At 42.2% G+C, this 27,253-nt stretch overlaps 1 protein-coding gene across 4 annotated transcripts in view; it reads right to left on the minus strand.

Annotated features, from left to right (window-relative positions):
• The window catches only part of LOC310762928 (heparan-alpha-glucosaminide N-acetyltransferase-like), a 170,598-nt gene that overhangs the window by 110,716 nt on the left and 32,629 nt on the right, over nucleotides 1-27,253 (minus strand). For all 4 annotated transcript variants that reach the window (XM_083614752.1, XM_083614753.1, XM_083614754.1 and 1 more), the window contains 2 exons: nucleotides 16,898-16,967; nucleotides 15,902-15,956 (listed from right to left, as the gene is read on the minus strand). In XM_083614752.1, coding sequence (XP_083470878.1) covers nucleotides 15,902-15,956; nucleotides 16,898-16,967 — 125 coding nt within the window. The remainder of the gene's footprint in view (nucleotides 1-15,901; nucleotides 15,957-16,897; nucleotides 16,968-27,253) is intronic.

The following is a 27,253-nucleotide window of genomic DNA, read 5'->3' on the forward strand; positions in this document are numbered from 1 at the left end:
AGGCTTCCCACTTCCTTCCCAAAGTCTAGTTAGCACTTTCCCAGCTTTGAGAAGAAGGTGGAGAGGGCTCTAGGACCCTGTCAGAGCTTCGTGCCTCCTTCCCAAAGCCCAGTGCTTTGCTTAAGCAGTTTTGGGAAAACAGCACAAGGGCTGCAGGGGGGCATCAAATGTTGGCCTCTTTTTGAACTGATAGAAAAGACAGTTCCCATTCAAGCTGGTCATTATAATAATTTTGCCACATTAAGAATTTGGAGGATGTGTCAAAGCTGGCGCAGAATGGGCCAGAATGACCCCCTTACACATAAAACTGCTGTCAAAAACTGCAATGTGTTAGAGACACTTGAGAACACACACACACACACACACACACACACACACACACACATTAACTTCTTCATAGCCAGAATCCATCTGGAACACAACTGAATGGCCTAGAATGGAGACTTCCAAACTAGCAAAGCTAGCCAAATTCATCAGAATGAGTAAACCACAAAATGTCCACAGAAGCCACATTCCAATACCAGTTCTGGGCCATAAATGATATTCCCCACCATAAAATGGCCTAAATTGTCAACTTCTGAGCTGAGTTAACCAAATTCACCAGTCACACAAGTCTAGAAAGGAATCCTGAAGAAAACTTCCACAGAAATCATGGTCAAATATCCAATCCAAGCATTAAAGGCATTTTGGATTGATGCAACGAGCCATGGTTCATCCACAGAAACCATGCCCCAATATTCATTCCAAGCGTTAAGAGCTACTCCAAAAACTGGAATGTCAAGTTCTGACCCAGCAGAGCCAGCCAAATTAATGTCACATTGGACCCAATGGGCACGATGAAGTAAGCCACAAAACCTCCACAGATACCATATTTCAATATGCATTGCAGAACATAAACCATTTTCTGTGCAAACAGCCCAGAATGCCTCCTTCTGAGCCAGTCAAACTAACTAAATTCACCAGTGACACGTGACTGGGTATGGGCTGTAACATCAATTTGCAAGCCAGGCAAAGCACTCCAATTCACACATTAGAATGTAAGAAGAGTCTTGTTGCAGTGGACCAAAGGTCCATCTAGTACAGCACCCGATTCTCACAGTGGCAAACCAGATGCCTAGGGGAAGCTCAGAAGCAGGCGGGACCCAAGTACAACAGTAGTCACTCCACTTGGTATCCCCTGCCAATGGTATCCAGTGCCATACAGCCTCTCACCGTGGAAGTAAAACAGAGCCATCAGGTCTTGGAAACCTTAACCTCTATGAACTCATTTAACCTTTTTTAAAAGTCATCCCAGCCATCACTCCATCTTGTGGGAGCAAATTCCATACTTTAATTATGTGTTGTGTGAAGACGTAGTTTCTGTGGTTTGTCCTTATCCAAATCATATAACATTCAGCTTCATTCATTGAATGCCCCAGGTTCTGGCATTGTGATACAAGTGGTGGGGAAACTTCTCATTTCACTAACTGTACAAAGGACTGAAAGTGTGGTTGCACCATAGATTTATATAATGGTGTTATGATATTGGCAGTTTTATTTTCGGTTTTATTTTCAGCACTGCCTAATGATCCCTAACATGGAATTCTCCTTTTTTTCACAGCTGCCACACACTTGGTCAAAATCTTCATCGAGCTAGCCCCTGTGACTTCTCAAGGTCACACTCCTCATCTGGAACTCATCCTAGCAGAGGCAGATTCTGTGTAAAAGAGGTGAGATTCAGCCTCAGGGATTTTGAAGGTGCAAACTGAAGTTTTATGTCTCTCCAGTGCCTTACTCCATTACTGTTAAATGGACAATTGAAGCAGTTTGTTAGCAGTTATTATTATTACTCAGGAATTTGGTTGGTTTGTCTAGCTCACAAGTTGCCATTCCAGGTACTTTTTTTCCAGAATACCATTTATGGTCCAAAGCAAGAACCCAAATGTGGTTTCTCTGGGTGTTTTACAATTTACATCATTCTAATCTGTTTCTCTGTGAGTTGTGAATATGCCTCTTTTGTATTGCTCAGATGGTGGAGTTCCAAGCAGGATTTTCCCCACCTTATATATCCGCACTTCAGAGGTATCATGAGGTTGTCTCTGCATTTTCCATCCAATCTTTGAAGCCATATGGTCTAGTCATTGGCTTTTTCCTAACTTATTTTAATAGAAAGCTGAGTTTGATGGTATACTGAATTCTACATTTATGGGATGCACTATGTTGGGAATGCATTATGTTGGGAAGCATCGTAGCAACACATTCCTTTCAAACAGATGATTAAAAAAACACCATTAATTTTAAAATGGTTTCTGGAACCTTGCCTTATGCACAGCTTCTCACGGATAGAGATTTGTGTGCCACTCTTTTACAATCACGTTTTGCCCACTTTAAGACCTGGGTGTCAGTGTGGCACTGCCCACATTTCTCAGAACAGGAAATAATGCATCAAAACCTAAGTGTGCAAACATACATCAAACACTCTTTTCAAAGGATCCAGAAGTCAAAACTGGTATTTCACAGTGTGTTTTTACCACTGAACTATTGCCCAATGTAGATTGTCTCCAAAATACCTTTATAAATTCTGCTTGACATGTACAGTATGCCCATCTCCATTTAAAAATAGAGGAAGCTTACATGCTAATGCTTGTGGGATGCAAAAGGCGAGCCGTGCTTCATTAGATTTGAAGGGACGGTTCTCTCCTGGTTAGGCCTCTGGCTTGGCCATATTGAATTACAACGCTAAACAGAACAGGAAGGATCTGCCTGCCTAATTCTGTTTGATAGATCGCTTTGTCATTTTCAGATGCCAGATTGGAGATAGCCGCCGCCTCCTTGGCAAAGAATGGTGCTTTAGAGCTCTAGGCTATCAGGAGCAAGCGCTAATGTAACCCAGCATATGCACAGAGACTGCTAGCTTGCTGTAAAATAATTGCTGCAGTTTCTCCAAAAATTATGGCAACCCATTTTCTAGCAAGTTGCTTCTAGGATTAACTAAACTGGACAAGCTAGATCAGCAGCAACAGCTTTGGCTGCTAATGTGACATCCCATTGTCAGTACATACCTACAGATGTTCTATGTAGGTTATAAACAGGTTAGGTTTTTATGAACTGAGGTAAAGCATTGGTGCCACCATGCCCTTAACAAAGATGACCCTAATTTCTTCCTTAACTAGTGCCTCTGGTCACACAGGTTTTTTAGGTTTGTTTGGCCTGAGAAAAGAATTGGAGAAATAGATATAAATGCCACACCCAACAATGTTTAGGAATTTAGAAAGTTGCCAGATACCAAGTCATACCATTGGTCTACCCAGCTCAGTGACAAACTGATGTGCTGGGATGTGGGGCAGGGGTTCAAGAACAGAGCTTCTCCATGCCCCCCCAACATGAAACAAATTAGCATGGATTAGTAATTAGTAAGGGGAGAGGACACACAGCTGAAAGATGCATTTCCGTATGGCAGGATATATTCCTGGGAAAGCGGGGGGAACAGGTTGGCTAAGGGAGAAACAGATGATGATGTCTAAATCCTTTAATAGTTCATTCAAGCTCTGCACAGATTTAATATTGAAGTGAGGGAGATTATGAGCAAGGAAAACTCTGGGCTTAACTTCATTTACCTTTCCTCTGCTCTTTCCAAAACTTGGTGTAGAAAGAAAAAGAATTTGGTTCTTAGGTACAATATTGATAATTCCATACTTAATTGCCTGTGCTCAAACAAACCTGCAAGAGATTTAAGATCCATGGCAGAGATTCTACTCCTTTGCCTGCCACAGAGAAGGTTTATGCTACTGGGCATGAAAGATAGTGGCTCTATGTGGGTGGTCCCATGAATGTGAAACTCCCTCTCCTGAGAGATACAATCAGCCGCCTCTTTGTTCTCATTTAAATGGGCTCTAAAAACATTTTAATTTTTGATTCTATTTAACTTTTTCATCTCATTTGTTGTGTTAGATCCATCCCCTCATTTTATGGTGTGATGACTTACGGCTCTGGTATTTATCCCCCACCCCACCCCATTTTATTCTATGATGTGATGACCTAGAGTGAAGAAATACATTTCAACCCTGAAAAATATTTGTATTCATGACTGGCTTACCAAGGGTTCTTTTCTGTTCTTTTTTATGAGGCTGGTAGAATTGGATTAGTGTAAAATGTTTCACCACTGCAATTATTATTGGTGCACTGTTGTATTTTGATATGTCTTTTGTTTTTATATGTTGCAAGCTACTGTAAGAAGACTATATATATTGAATGGCAGCATTAAATGAGTGAATGCATTCATTAAGCAAAGAAGAAGAAGAAGAAGAAGAAGAAGAAGAAGAGGAAGAAGAAGAAGAAGAAGAAATTGGATAACATTTTTTTAAAAAACCCCAACTTGTGAATTCCAAAAGTTCTGCTAAAACTGGCCTCTCAAAGTCATTTTTCACCTTTGGACATGGAGAATTTGCTCTTCTGTTGCTGCAAACTATAATGGGTCTGTCACAATTGTGGATATTAATGGGCACCTGACCTTTCCAGTGCCTTACACTGGGGTCACTTCAAAATGGTTTTATGTCTTTGGTTAGAAGAAGTGTTCTTAAGAGAGAACTTCATTTAGTCTCATCTATTTTTAGTTAATCCAACTCTTCAGACAGCAAGCAAGGTCAGCAAATCTTCACCAGAAGGTCACAAACCCACGATGCAGCACTATGTAAGTCGCCAGGCCATTAATTATTCCACAGAACAAACTCTACTCTACTTCTTTGGTTAGACTGGTTACCATCTGTAGTTAAAGTAGAAGTAGAGATACTGAAAGCTGAATACATGATATCTTTATTTTCTGGCTGGCAGAAAGAAGCAAGTGCTTGGGCCTCATTGTTAGAAATCTTTGTGTGAACAGATCTGTATGGGATTGGGCTGCTTGTTTGCAGACTAGGACATCTGTTTCTGTTTGGTGTGCATGGAACACATAGAAATGTCTTCTCCACTGAGCCGGCCCACTTTGACATGGAGTGAAGCAGCTGCCTCAGGCAGCGGAAACAGAAGAGGCGGCACTCCTAGAAGTGCTCCACCCGGACACTGCCGAGGAAGCAACCCAGGTAAGGGAGGCTATTGTGGCAGTGAAGCAGCACAGATGCAGCTGCAGAGGTGAGGTCGATTGGTAACTCACAGCACCTGGTGGCAAGAGCCGGGAAGGGATATAAGACCAGCATTTCCCTTCGGCTCTTTGCCACAGCAACACACTTCCTGCCTTGCTGCGCTTGGATTCTTGACTCCTTGCTTCCTGATCCTCGGACCCTTGGCTTCTTGACTCCTTGTTTCCTGATCCTCAAACCCTTGACTCCTCGACTCCTGGTTTCCTGAGCCTCGGACCCTTGGCTTCCGGACTTCTGGCTTCCGGACTCCTGTTCCTGCTCCCACCCCACCATCTTGCCCCCGGTCGCAATGTCCTCTGCCAGGACTTCGTAAACCAGACCGTGACATTCAACTCAACCAGTTGGCGAGAGGGGAGGAGTTCACTCACCCAGCTTTGCTGCCAGCTGGGAAGGAGCTTTGGAAAAAGGAACGGATTTGGTCTTCTTGATGACCCAATGGCCTGATCTAGCGTACATTAGACAACCCAGCCATATTTCAGCCCAGGATGTTCTGCCCCACTTGGAAAATGGATGCTTGATTAGAGATGTAGGAGGACTCAGAAATTAAAACAACATAACTAGCTTTGCTTGGAATATAAAACTCTGGCTCTGGGTCTGCACCTCTCTCATTGCAAGGACCTGCAAGAAAAGGTTGCCATATGGAGTGCTTCTACTCAGGGTTCCAGCCAGCTGTGTGCATTCCAGAATATGACATTCCACTCTCCCTCTTCATTTTTCTGGTTTCTATTTTTTGTCTTCCAGATGTCAGCCAGTAAGTTAGTATTCCATGCTCACTAAGCATGCTCAGTTTGCACTGGTTTGTTTTTGAGGGTTTCCCCTTAGGCTTTTTTTCTCTAAAGTTTTTTTTTGTACTTCAGCAAATGGTGAGATTTCTCCAAGCCTGCCTCTTCCATGTGAATGGTGTCATTTTGGCTAGATAAGGATCATAAGGATCCACAGTTGGACAAAAATTCATTATATATCATCAGTGAAGTTGATACTTTACCAAGCAACATATGCAAAAAAAGAGACGTCCCTGCGGGATTAATTTCATTTCTAAATCTTCTTGAAAAGTACTACTAAATAAAATAGTGTTACAATCTCTAAAACATTGTTCTTAAAGACAGAGGTCCTTTTATTGTTCAGGAAATTATTCATTATGCTAACTACTTTGCACCACAGTTGAAAGGCCAAGAAAGAGTATCATCATTTATCACAGAAAGTCTTGAGCGGAAAGAAGCCTGAATGCTAATTTTTACTGCGCATTGATTGTTTAGACTAGAGTTAGAAAAAACAAATGGGTAGTCTATTTGTTACGGAATTGTTTTCATATCCAGACAAATGTCGCAGCAGGTTTAGAAGGTTGTTTTGTTGGTGCTCTGTATGGGGAATCCTGTTTCTTGCAAGACTTTACAAATGGAAGAACTATAATGTTTATGTCAGTCGCTTACAGTTTTTTATTCATCTTCCTCCAATGGCTTTATCTTATTTAAAGGGCATCTCTTGCAGGGTATACAGGGTTGTTGTGAGATAAAATAACTTCTCAGTCTCAGTAATAAATATTTTTTAATAAATAAATATTTATGAAAATATCAGAGCGGTTTACAACAAAACATTTTTATGTGTTTATTTAATCAACTTTTAATAAAATATCAAAAAGAAGAGTTATTCCCCTCCTTCCTGAAGGAAAATGGGCAATGCCCTTTCTAACATGGTGTTGCCAACTGCAATTTTCATAATTACTTGCATCAAAAAATTATTTATGAAAATGAAATTGCTCCCTAATTAACTGTGATATCTTTTTACATTAATTGATTTTAAAAACTTCTGATAAACTAATCAGTTATGGCTACAATCCACTTGCCTAGGAGTGATGGGTAAATTGCACTGTTGCATGTTGCAGCCCTAAAACATCAGCATCTTTAAATTAAGTCAATATTTCATTTACAACTTAAGGTATATTTGAGCTGACACTTTTCCCTGCTGCTGTTGTTCACATGAAGAGAGCAGCAAAAGCGTAATTTAGACATTCATCCTATATTTGTTCACCGTCAAACTACCTTATACTTAGATTAGACCCACTGAAAACAATAAACAGAAGTTACTTAGACCCATTTATTTCAATAGGTCTACTACTCTAAGTATGACTAACAATGGATCTCACCCAGTGTCTGTAAGACTTTACACACAAAGGCTTCGATTGCACATTCAGGGAACCTTTGACTTTGGTAACATTGTGCCCTGAAGGGAGCCAAAAGTTGGCACCCCCAAGTATTTATTATTTTCACAATAATTCATGCTGGTACAGTTGCTTTTTAATGGCTCTTTTCAATAGGTTCCCAAATAAGGTGGTACTGTTATTTATTATTATTATTATTTTGCACCCCTCAGCTCAGTGCCCTATACAAGGGAACCACCCACACCACCCTAAATCCAAAGCTGCCTTAGGACTTGCCAGTCAGAAGGTCGGTGGTTCGAAACCCCACGACGGGGTGGGCTCCCGTTGCTTGGTCCCTGCTCCTGCCAACCTAGCAGTTCGAAAGCACGCCAAATTGCAAGTAGATAAATAGGTACTGCTCCGGCGGGAAGGTAAATGGCGTTTCTGTGCACTGCTCTGGTTCGCCAGAAGCGGCTTAGTCATGCTGGCCACATGACCCAAAAGCTGTACGCCGGCTCCCTCGGCCAAGAAAGCGAGATGAGCGTTGCAACCCCAGAGTCGGCCACGACTGGACCTAATGGTCAGGGGTCCCTTTTCCTTTAAACAGGTTTTAAAAACTTTTATTTTGCTTCAAAAACCTGCAAAACCTTTTTGACCAGAGACTACAGTGGGACAAAAGAAAATATGAGTGCTTATGCCACACACAATAGTTTTATCACACTTTCAACACTGGAAAAATCCTGTTCTGTCTTCTCTTCTTGGACACCTTATTGATTTGTTTCTGCTAAATAATTTTATCAGAAGCTAAACTGGACTAATTGACCATCCATTTTCAAAGTGTCCCTCTTTTCTAGGGAACTGCATAAATATATTGCAGGTGTATGGGTGTGATTTGGGGATGGGTGAGCCTGCAGTGCCAGCATGCGGGGTCTAATGCTGGAGGAAATGAAAATATTTGTGGTAGAATAGTGAAAAACAAACTGAAATGAAAGTGGCAGTGCAGAGCAGACTTTTAACAGACACTGACTTGGAGATCACACTGGAGATGTTAGGAGCCTCTTCCAAGCCAAGGATGTCAAGCAAATCGATAATCAACTCAGCATTTCCCAGAAAATTAAATTGGAGTCGGTGCTCTCCTATTTTGAGAAGGGATTGCAATTACATTTGGGAGATTCCTAGACTCCAAAGAAACAATGCCAAATGCTTCTGATATTCCAAACATAACAAGTTGAAAGTACAGTATCTAAACAAAACATAAAATATTATGGAGCCAAGCCAGGTATTGTCTCATCGGTGGGGCTCCCACTTCAATAGCAGTAATACAGTCACGGAACACTAAAGAGCATGTGCTAAGCAAGATTTCCAAGAGAACTGTAGCATTTTGCTATGTCAGTGCTTCCCCCCAAGGAACTTAACAATCCCTCTCACATGAACACAGAATGGAAGATGTCAGGATCCCCACGGATGTGCTCTGCGGGGAGCTGGCTTCAGGCACCAGGCCCATCGGCAGACCAACTCTGCAATACAAAGATGTCTGCAGGCATAACACAAAGGCTGGGAACACCAACCCCACTATGTGGGAATCCCTTGCAGATAACCACAGTGCCTGGAGACAGGTTGCGCATCCATAGCAGTGACCAGAGGAGGAATGACCGCTAGGAGGAACACAGAGAGAGGAAACACCATGGTGCAGCTGCACCAGCACAACTGGACACCTTCATCTGTCTCACCTGCAGCAAAACATCTCTCTCCCATATCAGCCTCTACAGCCACAGCAGGCACTGTAACCATCCAACAGTTTGACTTCACCCCCAAAGGCACACTCCTCCCTTGCCTCCCAAGACAGAAAGATGCCAACATGCACCCCACCCTTCCTCTTGGGCAGTGGTAGGGATGCATTTTCAGACTGATGGCTACATTCCCTTCTGAGCAACATGCCAGCTAGTTTCTACACCCCTCTCTGTCCTCCATCAAGGCAAGAAAGAGGAATTCTCACAGCTTGTGGGCACATTCTAGTCAGGCAAAAACTTTCAGATGTGAAGCAGAGCCAGTGAGGGGTGTGGCTTAAGGAGAGGAGGTGTGGCCTGGAGAATGTTCAGTGCATCAGATAAAGAGGCCTGCATTTGGACCCTGGGTCTGAGGTTCCTCAGCCCTGGTTCAAAACCTCCAAGTGTCCCTATATTCCAGGGACAGTCCCAGATTTACAGAAGCCGTCCCCATTTCTGATTTGATCCCAGAATGGCCCACTTTTCCTTAGGGCGTCCCTATTTTCATCAGATAAATGTTGGAAGGTATGGACCCCTGAGCCAAGGAGATAAGTAACTATGCAACCATTAGAAGCCATTTGAAAGCAGCCCTGTATAGGGAAGTTTCAAATGTTTGATGTTTTATTGTGTTTTTACATATGTTGGAAGCTGGGGCACACCAATCAGATGGGCAGGGTATAAATAATAAAATTATTATTATTATGGAGTAGAAGATCCCTATTTCCATTGGAGAAATGTTGGTGGGTATGCTGTTTTAAGGAGACCACTATGGGGTAAAGCATGAGTTATTTGAAATCCAGATGCCTCCAGCCAAGTCCAACACTGTGCGTAGAATCCAGTGTTTTTGTTCTGTAAATGGAAGAAGTGTTGTTCTCTCATTCTTTGAATGGAAGCTCCTTCTGTTCACAAAGTAAAAAGGTTGGGTACTAATCTATATCTACTATTTCCATACTGGCTGTGCAAACCTCTGGGAATGCATCTCCCCAGATTAGAATGCTTAGAAGCCTAGGTGGATCTTTTGTCTTTTTTCTACTACTGTTACCCATTCTGGGCCTTTGGGATGGGTCAGATCAAATTCTAAACAAACACACACACAAATAAGGGGCAAGGGGTAGAGGTAATATAGACAGCCAAGCAATAACTGTGGAAAAGTACAGGTTCCTGTGAGACATTTTGACTTATGATTTTGTGCCCAAAGACTTGGCATTCCTGCCTTTCTCATCTAATAAAGAGAGATGATTCACTGATAATGGAAATGGTTCCTTAAGTAAATTGCTGCCTCATCTAGGCTTTTGTATTTGTAAGCAATAACTGGAAGCTACGGCACATTTTTACTCTCTTGTCTGGAAAGTATATTGACCTCAACTTTTGGCTCATACCTGTGTTCTGATATATAACACCAGCAGCATCATGTGTTTTAAAAAAACGTTCCTGGATTAAACCACCTCTAACTGTACATGGAGGGGAATCACTTGATTGAATACCACTGCTTACAAAAACCCTGTTGAAAGCTAGTATGTCCTGGAGAAATTTTATGCGTTCAGAAAGAAAGAAAAAAGCTGGAACCCTTCTCCTCACATTCAGCTTTCCACACGAAGAGTTATTGATATGGGAGAGAAGTCTGTCATGTGATTTCCTCATCTGCTGTGAGGGTAGTCCAAGAACCACCTTGCCGTGTGATTATTTGTTTCCTTATCACAGAGAGGCTTCTAAATGCAGATGCAGGAAAGTTTGGGTGGCTTGAATGGGAACTGCACACGCTCTTAAATGTACTATTCCCACACTGTTTGGGACAACAGTTCTATATAACAGGACATTTTCTAGGATTTGATCATGGTTAAGATTTTCCAGGGAATCAACAGGTAAACCATGTGGTGACATCAATCAGTCCTCAGGTTTGGTTTGGCTTTTTTGAACGATCTCCAAGAGATCAAATCCTGTGTTTGGGCCCCAATATACATCTTATTCATATGGATTCCTCCTGGTCTTAGCTCAGGAAGCAGAGAACACAGTGCAGAGTTGTTTTCCATTCTCTACATCTCAGAAGCAGATGTCATTCTGGATGCAATGCTTGGGCCCGCCATTCCTAAAAATCTACCTCCTCCCCTTTCTATGAGCCAATTCACATGCAATTTTCTTAATTAAAGGGTGCAATGTAACAAAGCCACCCTGTGCCTGTATTCGCTTCTGAAAGAAGGCAGCAGCCAATTTTCCACCAATGGCCGCTGAAGCAGCTGGGGAATACTTCCAAGCATGCTCATCCTTCTGTCATTCTGTACAATGCAACTGCAAGTTCTTTCAGTCACTGCCAGTACAGCTCAATTAAATCCACAACAGGCAGCCTGCTCTCCAAATATACCTCATTCTGGTGATGGAGGCTTTCCCCTAAGCCAGTGGTTTTCAATCAGTGTGCCATGGCACCTGGGGTGCCTTGAATGATGGTCAGGGGTGCCACGGGCAACACTGGCCTGTGTCCCTCTTTCCCTCCCTCTGTCCTCCAATGCCCTCTTATGTCTCTGCCTCCCAAAGGCTTGCAGAGTTGTTTGTTGCAGCAGCCCTGACTACAAGCTCCCTAGGCAAATGGTCCTCTGGGGCTGGCCAGGGGGTGCCTCCCAGGCCCTTGTGGGGAAGTATGAGGAGGCAACTCTCTTTAGGGCAGGGGGGCAGCTCAGAGACCGGGGTGGCAGCTGCAGCTGCTCAAAGGACTCCCAAGGAGAGGGGATAGGAGAGGAGGCTGAAGGTGTTTGAAAAGGGGTGAGAGGCTGCCAGCTCTGCAGGCAAGGGGTGACATAACTGGACTCTTGAGCCCCACAGGGGTGCCACAGAAAGAATGTACTGTACAGTGGTACCTCAGGTTAGATATGCTTGAGGTTACATGTGCTTCAGGTTACAGACTCCGCTAACCCAGAAATAGTGCTTCAGGTTAAGAACTTTGCTTCAGGATAAGAACAGAAATCGTGCTCTGGCAGCGCAGCAGCAGCAGGAGGCCCCATTAGCTAATGTGGTGCTTCAGGTTAAGAACAGTTTCAGGTTAAGAACGGACCTCTGGAACGAATTAAGTACTTAACCCGAGATACCACTGTAGTTGGTCATGGAAGCTGTGGACCCAAAAGGCTTGAAAAACTCCGACCTAAGCAAATGGGAAAGCAAGACTTTCCTCCTCCTGACAGCTTGTGGCAAGCTGTTGGTGAGGATAAATTTGATGGGTTGTGGGGGGTGGGGGGAAGCAGCCACCACCAGATTGGGGAAGAATATGAGCCAGTGCGTGGTAAGTGAAGAACAGCTGGGTTGCTCTTCTTGCCAGAAGCTCCAGGTGAAGGGGTGTGCAAACATGTTTAAAAGTATTCTCCAGCTGTTGTTCCTGTAGTAGGTGCCAAGGCAAGGGACTTCCCTTTCTCCACTAAAGGCAAGTTTTTACATTCAACATGCTAGTGTAGAGTAGTTAAATAAACCACTCACAGTGCTTCCTTTCCATTTAGTGCATACTGTTGGAAAGAGAGGTTTGTTCCAAGCTGCCCCAGGACCTTAGGGTGAAGGGCAGATTTAAAATAACAGTAATGTAGTAGCATTGGGGGAAGTATTACAGAACAAATTAAGGCAGAATAAATCTAGCACTAATGTGCAGGTGCACTCTTCCATTGTCTCCCAAGACAGATAGATGCCAACACAAACAAACACGTGTGTATGTCACACACATACACACACATGTGTCAAGAACGTGTTACAGAATGCACCAGTCTGGAGGGTCCCCTCAGACAAACAGCAGGTGAACAGATGCCAAGACTGATTCTTTTTCTTATATGTTATAATTACATACGAAGAAACTGCTGAATCAAGCCAATGGTCCCTTTAGTTCAGCATCTTGTTCTTACAGTGTCCAACCAGATGCCTGTGGAAAACCTGCAAGCAAGGCGCAAGTACAAGAGCACTCTCATCTTCTGCCGTTTCCAGCAAGTGGCATTCAGAAGACTACCACCACAGCTAGTAGCTGAGCAACAATCTGTTCAACAAATTAGAGTATCTAAGGAACAGCTAGACATTTCTTTGCTAGGTATGTTCCAGCTACTTCTGCCTGTAGTAGGGTGGACACAGCATTAACTTTGAAGAGGCTAAATTTTAACACTGGTAATATTTTAGGTGTTTTAATTTTATTTTTATTTTATTATTTTTATAAAAATATTTATATACTACTGTGTCATAAAAAATATATCACATCAGTTTACGGCAATATAAAAACGTAAAACCAAACAATGAAATCATAAAAAGTTTAAACCAACTTAAAAGCAAAAATAAGTGAAACGCAAACATCTGCAGATCATTGGGTGGGATGTATCCTTAATTCATTTTTATATTTGTTTTAAAAATATTTGGGCACAGCATTTGTTTTAAATTAATTAATAGGTTGTCCTTAAAAGTCTAACATCAAGCCAAAATCTAGACATCTGGGAATTTTAGATTCTGGAATCGTATGTTCCAGTCATTGGTGTGTGCGTGCTTCTTTTTCTCTTTAAAAATGTTAATTTCCTAAAACCTGCTGTGAAGTATTATTAGCAATCACATCATGTTTAAAAATGCCCTTCAAGATTAAAAGCCTGAGCTGGAGGCCAGATTGCATCTCTCCAAACTCAATTTTTCCTTGCTTGATATATGGCATCACCTACTTTATTTCCGTTTTATATCATTATATCCACCTAGCCAACTGAGGCCCATTCCGAACCAACTCATAATTGCGATCCATTTTTCTTTTAGAAGGATGAGAAATACTTTATGAACTACACACAAGCTGTACCACCTAAAAAAGAAACCAGCAGAACATTTTTATCCCTGCTGGTCTCATACTCAGTATTTTCTGAGTATATATGATAGATTACAAGTTGCTCTAGGGTACAAACATTTGCCTATTTCCTGCAAACACATTTACTGCTAATGCCAGTGGACAAGCAATCAGGAAGTCTCATTCAGTTTGTACAAGTTTTTTCAAACTCTAAAAGGGCATTGTATGAGGGCTAACAACTTCTGGGAGAGATGCCTTGGCAGAAGTGGGGAATAGCGTTACTGTAAGCCCAGAGGAAAGGAGCATTATATCAGCCACTGTGATGGGTGAATAGAATGAGGCCTCTGGGTATTTGTACTAGTTGCCTGGCCTCTTGACTTTGCCTGGTCAACAATGAAGGTGTCAGCTCCAGCCCTAGCTGAAGCTCTGGCCCCAGCCCCTGACTACACGGATCTTGAGTTTTGACACACACATTCCAGAACTTGTTCCTCATATGGTCACAGCCCACTAACAAAGCACAGTGCCCGTTCGTAGCCTGAATATCTCAAGCAGAGGCTAGCAAAAAACCTGCTTAAAACCACCTGCTGTAGAAGAATACACCCTGAGGTTCTTCTACAAACCTGCCACGTATATTTTTAAACACCTCCATCTACTCTGACTGCTCTTGACAGCAGTTCAAATCTATCTCCAGCAGTGGCATTCTCTCATTACTGTCAAGTTAGCTGCCACATTAAGCAAAGAAAAGTACATCACCCAGCATCTTGTCTGACAGCAAGCACTATTGAGCAAGACAGGGACACAAACAAGAGCCCCACAGCATTTTATCTGCTTAGTAGGGTTGCTATCAGAGAAGAACAGACAGTCTTCTAAGGGCGCTTCCAGGCTATCGCTGTTTTGGGGTGGTATCACTGATTGGCAAATTCAATCACATGCTGGAAAATTCAAGTTGCGCAATTAAATTTGATGCAGAGCTCTTGCGCAACAAACCTCCTTCTCCCCAAAATCAGACATTTTGAGATAAGGAAAGTGATGTGGAAATGTAAAGCGTAAAAACAACACTGGTTGATGTAATGCTGTTTGAACTTGCAAAGAGATCAGAATGAATGCTGAGTAAAGAGCTGGTGTCATCTAGCATGCCTGCAAACTTGGTAAACACAAACCATGATGAATGCTCAATAATCAGGTGGTCTGGAAGCAGCCTAAAAAGGCCAGAAGGAAGGAACTTTCCACTAAGCAGCATACTTAGGGGCAAACTACACTGCAAAAAGAACATCAACGCGTATACTAGGATCAGAGGGGTGAAGAAATTCCCCCTTTAAACCCTGGAAGCATCACCAGATTGTGAGAGGTGGCTTTGCAGTGGCAACCAGGAACATATTAGTGTGGAAAAGTGCAAGCTGTGTTCACAAGTGCTTGGACACAACTCACTTTCTCCCCGGGGGGGGGGCATCAAAATGGTAAAAGATCCTTCCACAACAAATAGAAAGCTGAAACATAGTACATAGCACAGGTCAAGGCACTCTGTTTAATAAAAAGGAGGGTGCTTTTATGCCTATCACTCAAAACTCAAGAATAAGCACTCTTAATTACTAAATCCACCACTCCAGCAGCAGGGATTGCTCTTTAAAACATGACCAGGTTGGGAAAGGAGGTATTTGCAGAAATTTATGCGCATTAGAAACATATACAGTGGTACCTCGGTTTACGAACTTAATCCGTTCCAGAAGTCCGTTCTTAAACTGAAACTGTTCTTAAACTGAGGTGCGCTTTCCCTAATGAGGCCTCCTGCCACCGGTGCCCTTCCACTGTTCAGGTTCTGTTCTTACACCGAGGTAAAGTTCACAAACCGGGACACTACTTCCGGTTTTGGAGATTTGTAAACCGAATAGTTGGTAAGCAGGGCTGTTCTTAAACTGAGGTACCACTGTATGAGACATGCATATTTCACAATTAAGGGTGGTTCAATTAAGTTTTAGTCAGAGTAGACCTATTTAAATTAATTGGCCTTATTTAGTCAAGAGTTATTCATTTCAATGGATCTACTGTAAGTAAAACTTAGTTGAATACTCCCATAAATGTTTAAAGAATGTGAAGCGGTACATATACTTACAATGGAAGTAGGTTTGTGTTGAAGGCAATGGCAGTGTACCCGGGTACAGTGAAGTCTGCAAGAATTCAAAAAGTAACCTGTCTATAAATCTAGGACTTGAATGTTACCTAGAATTAGAAAACCTGAATATAAGTAACAGTTTAAAGAGTAGTTTGTCTCCTGTAACTTAATAGATTTACAAAACTCCTTAAAAACAATAACAAAAAGAAATTTAAGGTGCAGAAGGTTACCCACTAACTTTCAAAAGATGGTGTGGGTTCCTGAATTCCCTATGTACAATGAAGAAGCTCACAATAATTTAAGTTTATTCAAATTTGTAGGAAATAAAGAACAGGAAGGCCAATGCCATGATCCAACAAAGCACTCCACACACATCAGGAAGAACCACACATGTTGCCTGAGGTTTCTTTGACATAGCACTGTGGCTTCTTGTCCTTTTAATGAAGCAAGCCACATTTTGCACTGAAATGGCCACGACAGTGGCTGCAGAGAAAACTGCCAACACTGGTGGTGCATATGTGCATCTAGTTTTACTGAATCAAAAATATCAAGAGTAATCACACAATAGATTAAAAGTGTTAGAAATTGGCCATTTGATGCCTGTATGATGATCTCACACAGATATAGGCCAAAATCCAATTCTAGGCATGGGCATACTTGCCATGAGCAACAATTGGTGGTCCTGGATGGATGCAGCTCCTTTAAAAATACATTCAAGAACCAGGTCAACGGGGCAAAGCTGAACTTTGTGACTGGCAATATACCACCATAAATGTGTTTTCATCAGCCACATACATGGAAAATGGCCACTCCTGTCACCCAGTTAAAGGCCCACGCCCATAAAAATGGACTGAAACTATTACTGTTTATTCTAGTTCTTTATGTGTCTATACTTTAAAATAAATAAATGCAGAAATAAATAATTCAATGATAACTTGCAGATTTAAAACATAGAACAAAAACATATAGATCCACATATCACTTACACAGACTTACTTGGAGACATAAAGTCCAAGAAAATACAGGAGGGCCACAGCAATCATGCAGGCAAAAGCAACCAACAAAGCTGAAGAGAAAAATAGCAATTTAGCTACTTGTGGTTGAGTTACAAGATTCTCTTTCTCCCCACCACTCCACCCCACATGCTTTCACTACATACCATTAGCAAACGCCACGCTAAATATTTTATCTATAATTTCACAATTTCATTCTGCCAAAAAAAAAAAAAAAACCAACAACACCCCATTAAGAAAAATGACTACCTCCAGCTGCAGATAAGAAAGCATTGTGATGGGGTGATCAGTCATGGATTATTTTAATAAAGAAAATAATGCAGACTACTTTTCTTGACACTGGAATACAGTGGAATTATCGCAAAGAAATGTTTCTGACAAATCCGTTCATATATCATATATGTGGTCCACTTTCTAGCCTCCACACCTGCCCTTGGGTCTTCATACTGTGTCACCCAATTGTCTCCTCACACTTGCAAGTGTCAGAAATATGGTGCCGCCAGGACAAGACTTTGGGGCAGATGTATATCCGAAGAATGAGCAGGAGGAGTCCTCCAAACACAGGAGGACTAGCTTACTACTTTCTGAGGTAAGTGAACGTAATACCGCCAACATTCCTCTGAAAACAGGGACATTCTTTTCTATGCCATTATTAATGCTTGAGCATTTCCTCCTGGTCAAGTGTACAAAAGTTATTAGAGGAAACACACAAAACTGGGGTACTTTAAAGCACAGAAATCTTGGAATTTATGTATTGCATTTAGGGAAGCTCTGAGGGGAAAAGAAAACCCCAAATCAATAAATACTACTAACCAGCATTGATATTGATGTAGAATAGAATGTCCCTATTTTCTGAGGACTGCTGGAGAGTAATAGCATTGGAGGGGGGATTTAAGACCAGTAAGTCCAGGGGGCACACAGGCCTCCTGTAGAAGTGTGCATGCACATGAAAGCTCATACCAGTAACAAACTTAGTTGGTCTCTAAGGTGCTACTGGAAGGAATTTTTTTATTTTGTTTAGGCCTCCTGTAAGTCCATTACATCACCCAAATGCACAACTGCTCTTGAATGGCACTCTGTGTCCTTGAAGGAGCTATACAGTGGTACCTCGGGTTAAGAACTTAATTTGTTCTGGAGGTCTGTTCTTAACCTGAAACTGTTCTTAACCTGAGGTACCACTTTAGCTAATGGGGCCTCCCGCTGCCACTGCACAATTTCTGTTCTCATCCTGAAGCAAAGTTCTTAGCCTGAGGTACTATTTCTGGGTTAGCAGAGTCTGCAACCTGAAGCGTCTGTAACCTGAGGTACCACTGTAACTGGAAGGAGAAATTGCAGTACCTGCAGTGTATGACTGGAAACAATTAGGGCAGATCCACAGAGATCTTTGTGCCCTGGGGCAAAGTTGCACAAGATGAATTGTTTTGATTTGTTTGTTTGTTTGTTTCAGCTGGGGCTCCACTTTCTCACCTATAGGGTCAAAGCACCTATATTTCCCACAAAAGCACAGTCTCTAGCTTGGCACTGTGATCGTCTTGGTTTTCACTTAAGGTGCAAAAGCTCATTTCAAGCCCACCATGGCCAAATCAAGGCGGCGTTTACTAATCAAGGAGCCCCCTCACACAAATAGTTTCTGTCCTGAGGAATGCTGCCCCCCCCCAGTGGCCTTCCTGGGAAGCATTGTTCTCATTGTAAATGAGCTACATTTGACCCTAATTATGTCATCCAGTACCTAAATTTGCTATGTGATAATCTCTGGTCACTTGAAGAGGAATAAAATGGATGGGTGCTCAGTATGGCAGCAAAGAGGAAATGGATGTGAACAATTATAATTTTAAAAAAATATCAATATACAGTGGTACCTCATGTTACGGACGCTTCAGGTTACAAGACACTTCAGGTTATAGACTCTGCTAACCCAGAAATAGTACCTCGGGTTAAGAACTTTGCTTTAGGATGAGAATAGAAATCGTGCAGCAGCGGCGTGGTGGCAGCAGAAGGCCCCATTGGCTAAAGTGGTGCTTCAGGTTTATTCAGGTTAAGATCGGACCTCTAGAACGAATTAAGTTCTTAACCCGAGGTACCACTATATTCCGGTAACTAGAATTAACTGGGGAAGGGAAGCTTTTGGCCCACTCAAAGATCACTACTGTACTTTTGAACAAATTAACTGGATCTGTGGAACGTTCCACTCAGTTCACAGGACCATGTTTTAGCAGCTCCCACACCACAAATCTAAAAACAGAAGTGGGACTGAAACCAAATTTAGACTACCAGATTACACTGTAAAATTGGACTGTACCACTAGACTGTGAATTGGGGTGTGTGTGTCAGATATTGTAAACTGCCCTGTGAGCCTTGAATGAAGAGCTATATAAAAATTTAATAAAAAAATAGTTGAATAAATAATTGAATACTCTACTGAGAAACAAAATCCCAGCATGCAGAAAAGGAATAAACTTGTCAGAACAGGCTATACTTGTCCTCTCTGATTTCTAGTTTTCTAGTGCAGAGGGGTTCTTCTATGGAGAGGCACTCTCCCCATCTCACCCCCGGAGTCTCAAGTGATGGAGTCAAGGAGCATTTTGACTACATGACAAATTCAGCCTCAGTTTGTGGATGCCACAGACTTCGCTCATTTTTAACTGGAAGGTTCTATTTTCCCCCACTGCCTTATAAAACCATATGTAACTTATTTCCTGTAACTGCAAACTGATGACAAATCTGACTGGATTTATAATCCTGCCAGCAAGCAATATCTATTCATCAAGCGTACAATGGAAGATACAAGCCCAATCAAATAAAATGCTTCTGGACTATTTCCAGCAGAGCTAATAATACAAATCGAATACTTCGTTAGCCAGTGTGTCTAAGGCTAAGACGCCTCATCCCAGAATTATTTTCCATGGATTTAGTTTCTTAAATATTCATCCATCCAACAGCTAGAGTGAATTTTCATACGTATTTCTCAGACAGGGGAATTATAACACTTCAATAACTATATCTGGCTGCACTATGCATTGTAATGACATCAGACCAATGCCCAAGAACTGTCTCTCAGTATTAATTAGTAACATAGGTCACCTTCCCCATAGCCCCTTAAAATATCCCATTTTTAAAAAAAATCAGAGCATTGATTGAGGTACCTTCGATTCTTTTGTTTCCTCTATTTAAGCCCTCTGTCTTTCTGGCTGCCTGACACAAGTGTGTTAATATGTATTTATGGGCAGGCGTGGCAATATAACACATATAAATCAGCCTCATATAACCAACGTTTAACTCTAATTACTGTACTTTTCCATGTATAAGACTAGGGTTTTTTTTACTTTAAAATAAAATTAAAAATCTGGGGGTGTCTTATACATGGATAGTGCATATGTTCATTTTCTAAATTTGGGGTCCCCAAAAGTAGTGGACGTCTTATACATGGGGGCATCTTATACACGGAAAAATACAATAATACATGGAGGTGTTAAGTCCATGCTTAGGCCACTCCCCCTCACCTTGGAGGGAAGGGCTACCAAACTCTTTCCACCATCCTTTTCTTTCCACCATGTAAACCAACCAGTTAAGAATGCCTGGGCTGGTTGCTCCAAGCCCAGACCCAAGGCAGGTGGAAGGTGCTGCTGGAACTTACTTTTGACTTTCCTTGCATGCTCAGAGACAGCAGGCAAACACAGGCAGCAATAGCCAAGAGGATGAGAACAGGACCAAAAGTCTCCAGAGAATGTCAGTAGGTCCCCTGCAGGGATGTTTGCCCTGGCAGGTGCCCAGTGATGCTAAGGCTAGACAGGGGTAGCCTAGCTGCTTTGACTCCTGTACTGGTTACCTCACAACTAGACTGTTGTGATGCGCTCTGTGTACAGCTGCTCTTGAGGGATAGGTTTAGAGGCTACAGTTGGTGCAAAATGTGGGAGCAAGGCTGCTGGCTGGTTGAGCTCCTTCAAAGCACATTACATTTATTCTAAGAGAGTTGCACTAGCTGTGACTTCCTAACCAGGGTTGGAGAAGCCCACCAGGCTTTGCCTCTTTTCCCTGGCAGCCCTCTCCTCCCCAGTGATCCCCTCCTTCTGTTGATATTGTCACCCCAGCAACGGTGACTTCTAGAAGCCAAGCGCCTTCTTTCTGGCAGTTGGTCCAAGCCAGCATCAAAAAGTCTGCTGCACATAACAATATATTTGAATGCTCAGAGAAAACAGATTGAATTCATCACTTTAAAAAAGAGAGAGAGAGACCATGGTTTTCAGGCCCAAATAATGGTTTTCAAAATTCACCAATGAAATATGGAAGTTTCTGTACTAGGGCGTGTGGGGTTTCTTTTGGGGGGGGGGGAGTTGCTGTGATAGAGAGCTGTAGGCTTTTTAAAAAGTTCATCAACTGCACTTTATCTGCTGACCAAGAAGCACCATCAATAGCTACAGCAAATTGTGAAAAAATGCCAAATCCCCATGTTACTTGACACCCACAGTTACAATCATTTCTCCTCACAGAATTCTCGTTCATTTTATCTCAAATAACTGAGATCACAGACCATACAAATTAATTCCAGTCAGTAAAATGCAAAAAAAAAGAGTAAATGTACACCAAAAACCTCTGAAAGCAGAACATTGATTAAGAAGTCAGAACTACATGACAAAAGAGGTGGGTGGGTGCACGCGCAGAAACACAGAAGCTGCCTTATATCAAGTCCAACCATTAATCTACCTAGCTCAATAGTGCCTACACTGACTGGCAGCAGCACTTCATGGTTTCAGCTAGAGAGCCTTTACAGCCCTGCCAGGAGAAGCCAGGAATTGAAGCAATGACCTTCCACACACAAAGCATGAGGTCTACCATTCCGCTATGGTCCATTCACATCTAGCAAGAAAGGATGGATAGCTGCTCATCACTTCTGGTCCACAGCGTCAAGATGAGAAATGCTACCTCTTAATTTTCTGGAAAGTTTTAATTAGTGTACTCCAAAGGCAAGGTAGCTGTGCAACCCAACACAATGCATATTACTTGGACACAAGTCCCCCTGATTTCACTGCAATTTACTGCCCTGCAAGCATGCTGAGAATCATAACCTTTGAACATTAAAGTTCGTCACAATTTGAACCGCAAGAGAAATAACAACAAGGAGAAAAGTGACAGTGAGGAAGGTAAGAAGGTAAAATAACACAGTCTGAAATTAGCAGTTTCACTAGAAACAAGACATTACTGTTGGTGCCCTTTTGTTCTATATATTTGTAAAGTAGCACCTCCAAGTGGTAAAGCTCATTATTGCCAGCTGCTTCCACATCATTCAATAAACAGTGAAAAAGAAGGAAGAGAGTTAAGTCATTTGGCCAAGACTACAAGAGGGGCAAGGGAGAATGAGGCAAGGTTCTAACCTGACACAAGAAGGTAGATTTCTCCTTCCTTTCACTGCTCACACAGATAAGTGAAAGTGTACCATGGTTCCCCAGACCAACACTCCAGCAAACCATGATTTCTTGCATGAATTCAGATTACTGGATTGCTTAACAGATGATATTTATGATATTTTCTGAAGCTCATAAAACTTTAATTTCTGAAAACTTGCCTACAGTTCATATCATGTGTATTGTACTTTCTAGATGGTTCCAGACAAAGTTCTGTTTTACAAAGAACACATTGGCCACAGTCGAACATGTCTGGGCGTGGGGAAAGGGAAGGGCAAGAAACTCAGAGACAGAGCACATGATGTCCATGAAGAAAGTCCCCAGGTTCAATCCATGCTGTCCTTAGGGTTCATAATAATAATAAAATAATAAAATTTTATTTATATCCTGCCCTCCCCAGCCGAAGCCAGACTCAGACTGCTTTGTGATCTTTTCTGATAAAAAAGCTGTCTATAAATACTTGAAATAAATAATATACTCAGGCAAAGGTAAAAGTAAAGGTAAAGGACCACTGGACGGTTAAGTCCAGTCGACTATGGAATGAGGTGCTCATCTCTGCTTTCAGGCCGAGGGAGCCAATGTTTGTCTGCAGACAGCTTTCGGGGTCATGTGGCCAGCATGACTAAACCACTTCTGGCGCAACGGGACACTGTGAAGGAAACCAGAGCGCACGAAAATGCCATTTACCTTCCCACTGCAGAGGTACCTATTTATCTACTCGTGCTGGTATGCTTTCAAAATGCAAGGTTGGCAGGAGCTGGGACAAGGCAACAGGATCTCACCCTGTTACACGGATTCGAACTGCTGACCTTATGATCTGCAAGCCCAAGAGGCTCAGAGGTTTAGACCACAGTGCCACCTGCACTAGGTACACTGATTTCAGTAGGTGTGACTGTGAGGCATGACTAAGGTTGTGTGGCATTGACTAAGGTCCTCTTTCTTGGTAAGCAACTCTTTGTTGCCTAAAATACATCTGGGCACAAAACAACCCTGCAGTTAAAAGAGTCTGCAATCTTTTGGTTAGTTTTTTTTGGGTGGGGTAATACGTTTTCTACAGCTAAACATCTTGAAATGATTTTGCTTGATAAGAAAAAAGTCCAGTGTGATGCTAACCTCCCAGTTTGCCCCGGCTTAAGCAGGAATCCTGAACTCAGTAGTCTGCAGTAATCCCTTGAAACCAGCCAGTTTCCAAGCCACATTTTGAATACATAGTTTTTGGACGATAGCCTGTTAAGAATAGTCAGTTCCTCACCACATGAGAGCAATTGTTCATCGGTTCTGGAAGAGTCGTAGCCTCACTCACAGTCACAGTTCATTTAAGACGCTAGAATTCATGGTCCATATGAAACAATTAACCATGCCTTTGCTTCTCAGGCAATAATAAGGCGAACAAGTCAATGGCTAGAATGGGGATGAAGCCAGTGAAATGTGGGCTGTTATGTATCACTGCTGATGGAATTGCTGGTAGAGCTCCCAGATACCTAGCTAGCCTCTGAAGTCATGCAGAAGCAATTTCTCATAACAGGAAACCAATGTAACTCTGGGGAATACTTCCGCGGGTTAGCACAATCAGTAACAGATTGGCCCACCAAGAAAGCTCTTGAATCTGGTGTTATGGCGTGCTGAAACAGAAAGCAAGATGGCAATTTGGCAATGGTCAACCAGGTAGGTTTGCTTGTTGAACAAACAGCCTGGCTTTCTGATGCAACGCAGCTGGAACTAATTTTGAAAGGCGTGAATATAGCTTAGTGTAATGCTGATGATGAAGTAGACTTTAGTCCATGAACCCTTTATGCCAAAATAATTTTGTTAGCATTTAAGGTGTCACAATACATTTTGCTGTTGTTAATATAATGGGAATATGTACTACTTTTATCCTACTTGATGGACTGCATTCAGTATTGGCCACATTCCAGTAGTGCAAGTTTGCACCGGACAGATGCTTTTTTGGCAGTTGGAAGCTAAGTGTTCTGCAGCAGAGACTAACATGAACACTGGCTTATACCGAATCAGTCCATTGGTCGATCCAGCTCAGTATTGTCTGCCCTGACGGGTAGTGACTTTCCAGGATTATAAACTAAGGTCTCTCCCAGCCTGGAGATGCCAGAATATGGAATCTTCTGCACACAAAGCAGATATTCTATCCTTGTGCTATGCCCATTGAGGGAGACAGGGCAGAAATTCAGAGTCAATAATATGTGCTTGAGTCTCATTTGTCACACGCTTTTCTGAGAGGGTAGAGAGATGCATCATGACTAGTTATTTTTTTAAAAATGAAATATGCTTGTGCACAGAAAAGAACGAATGAATTCTGGAACTGAAATTCATTTCCCCCCAAAAGTTCTCCTCAGATTTTGCTGCCAAATACATATTGGATATTATTTGAATATTTGAGTATTAGGATGCTCAACATTACCCCCTCGTTGATATTGGATAGCATTTGATTGTTCGCTTGTATTTCGTATCATTTGAACATGGAGAACATTCAATATTTGGTCTCTTCCCATCAAAACAACCAAGAGAAGGCACCAACAAAATCAAAGAACTTTTCCCAATGAAGGAAAAGCAGGTAGGGCCCCAGGTGCGGCCTGTTTAAATGGCCAGGGCGTGGACCCAAGGGAAGCCTTCCTACTCCGTTGGCTCCGCCCCTGGCCCAGCCCATGTCCAAGTCTGCACCCCCATTTACCAATCCCAGGTGCAGGCTAGGATCCAGCTCCTGAAAGGTGGCACAGGTTTACACCCACACCACCTATCCAGACAGGACACCAATGCTGTGATTCCCTTGTCAGGAGAGCCCTCGCTGTCCCACAACGACGCCCCACCAAGAGGGTGAGCAAATCCTTGTGCTGCAAATCCTGAGGTAAATGTTTACTTTAGAATTTGAATTTAAAAGTTTAAATTATTCCATTCAACATTTGAATAATTAATTCTGAGATATGGCCAAAAAAAGAGAATTATCTCATCTCTAATTCATACCTGCCTAGATTCTACGCTTCTTTGGAGATCATAAGAATGGCCTCATTGCTACAATCATCAGTTGTTATTTTTCTTTCTTTTCTGTACAACTCCTAAGCTCTGTAGTTCTCACTTGAAATTAATACTTGAATTTTTTTAAAAAAAAACATTAAAAAAGAACAAAAAAAATTTTTTTTCCTTCCAGTAGCACCTTAAAGACCAACTAAGTTAGTTCTTGGTATGAGCTTTCGTGTGCATGCACACTTCTTCAGATACACTGAAACAGAAGTTGCCAGATCCTTCTATATAGTGAGAAGGTGGGGAGGGGTATTACTCAGAAGGGTGGTGGGAATGGGTGGTTGGCAGATAGCTGTGATAGGCCTGTTGACGACTCTTAACGACTGCAATAGGTCTTACAGGAAAAAGCAAGGGGTGAGAAGGTGAAAAATGGCTTTGTCATGTATAATGAGATAAGAATCCAATGTCTTTGTTCAGACCAGGTCTCTCCATGGTTTTAAGTTTGGTAATGAGTTGCAATTCAGCAGCTTCTCTTTCCAGTCTATTTCTGAAATTCCTTTGTAGTAATACAGCTACTTTGAGATCTTGTATAGAATGTCCTGGGAGATTGAAGTGTTCTCCTACTGGTTTCTCTGTCTTGTGATTCTTGATGTCCGATTTATGTCCGTTTATTCTTTGGCGTAAGGTTTGGCCTGTTTGTCCAATATAGAGAGCTGAGGGACACTGTTGGCATTTGATGGCATATACAATGTTAGACGATGAGCAATTAAATAGTCCCGAGATGGTATGTGTGATGTTGTTGGGGCCAGTAATGGTGTTGTCCGGGTGTATGTGGCAGCAAAGTTGGCATCTGGGTTTATTGCAGGCTCTGGTGCCAGTGTCCGTGTTACGTCTGGTTGTAGTATTATTGTGGGTTAGGAGTTGTTTAAGATTGGGTGGCTGTCTGTAGGCAATGAAAGGTCTTCCTCCCAGAGCTTGAGAAAGAGAACTGTCATTGTCCAGGAGAGGTTGTAGATCTCTGATGATGCGTTGTACTGTTTTAACTTGGGAGCTGTATGTGATGACTAGAGGTGTTCTGTTATTTTCTTTTTTGGGTCTGTCTTGCAGCAAGTTCTCTCTGGGTATCTGTCTGGCTCTGTTGATCTGTTGTCTAACTTCATCTGCTGGGTATTTTAGTTCTAAAAAGGTTTGCTGTAGATCTCTTAGGTGAGAGTCTCTGTCTGTAGAATTGGAACAGATACGGCTGTAACGTAGTGCCTGGCTATATACAATGGACTGTTTGGTATGTTTGGGATGGTAGCTAGAGGCATGTAGATATGTTTGTCGGTCAGTTGGTTTACGGTATAAGGTGGTGTCTATGCGTCCATCCTGTATTTTTATAGTAGTGTCCAAAAAATGTATTTCTTGCATAGATTGATTCATTGTTAGGTTGATTGTGGGGTGAAAATCATTGAATTTCTGGTGGAAGGTGTCCAGGGTCTGTTGACCATGTGTCCAGATGATAAAAATATCATCAATGTATCGCAGGTACAAGAGAGGTTTGAGTGGGTAGGAGTTTAGGAAACGTTGTTCTAAATCTGCCATGAAGATGTTGGCATACTGTGGGGCCATGCGGGTGCCCATTGCTGTGCCGCTGATCTGAAGGAACAGGTCATCACCGAATTTGAAGTTGTTGTGGGTAAGGACAAATTGGCAGAGTTTGGTGGCAAAGTCCGCTGTGGTTTTATCTGAAATGGTGTTCCTTATAGCTTGTAAACCATCGTTGTGTGGGATGTTGGTATACAGAGATTCCACATCCATAGTAGCTAGTATAGTGTTGTTGGGAAGATTATTTAAAGATTGTATTTTCCTCAGAAAATCTGTGGTGTCACGTACATAGCTGGGAGCACTGATGGCATATGGTTTCAGAACAGAGTCCATATAACCGGAGACACCCACTGTAATAGTGCCAATACCTGAAATGATGG

This window comes from Podarcis filfolensis, assembly GCF_964270895.1.
Source record: "Podarcis filfolensis genome assembly, chromosome: 5".
Classification (NCBI taxonomy): Eukaryota; Metazoa; Chordata; class Lepidosauria; order Squamata; family Lacertidae; genus Podarcis; species Podarcis filfolensis.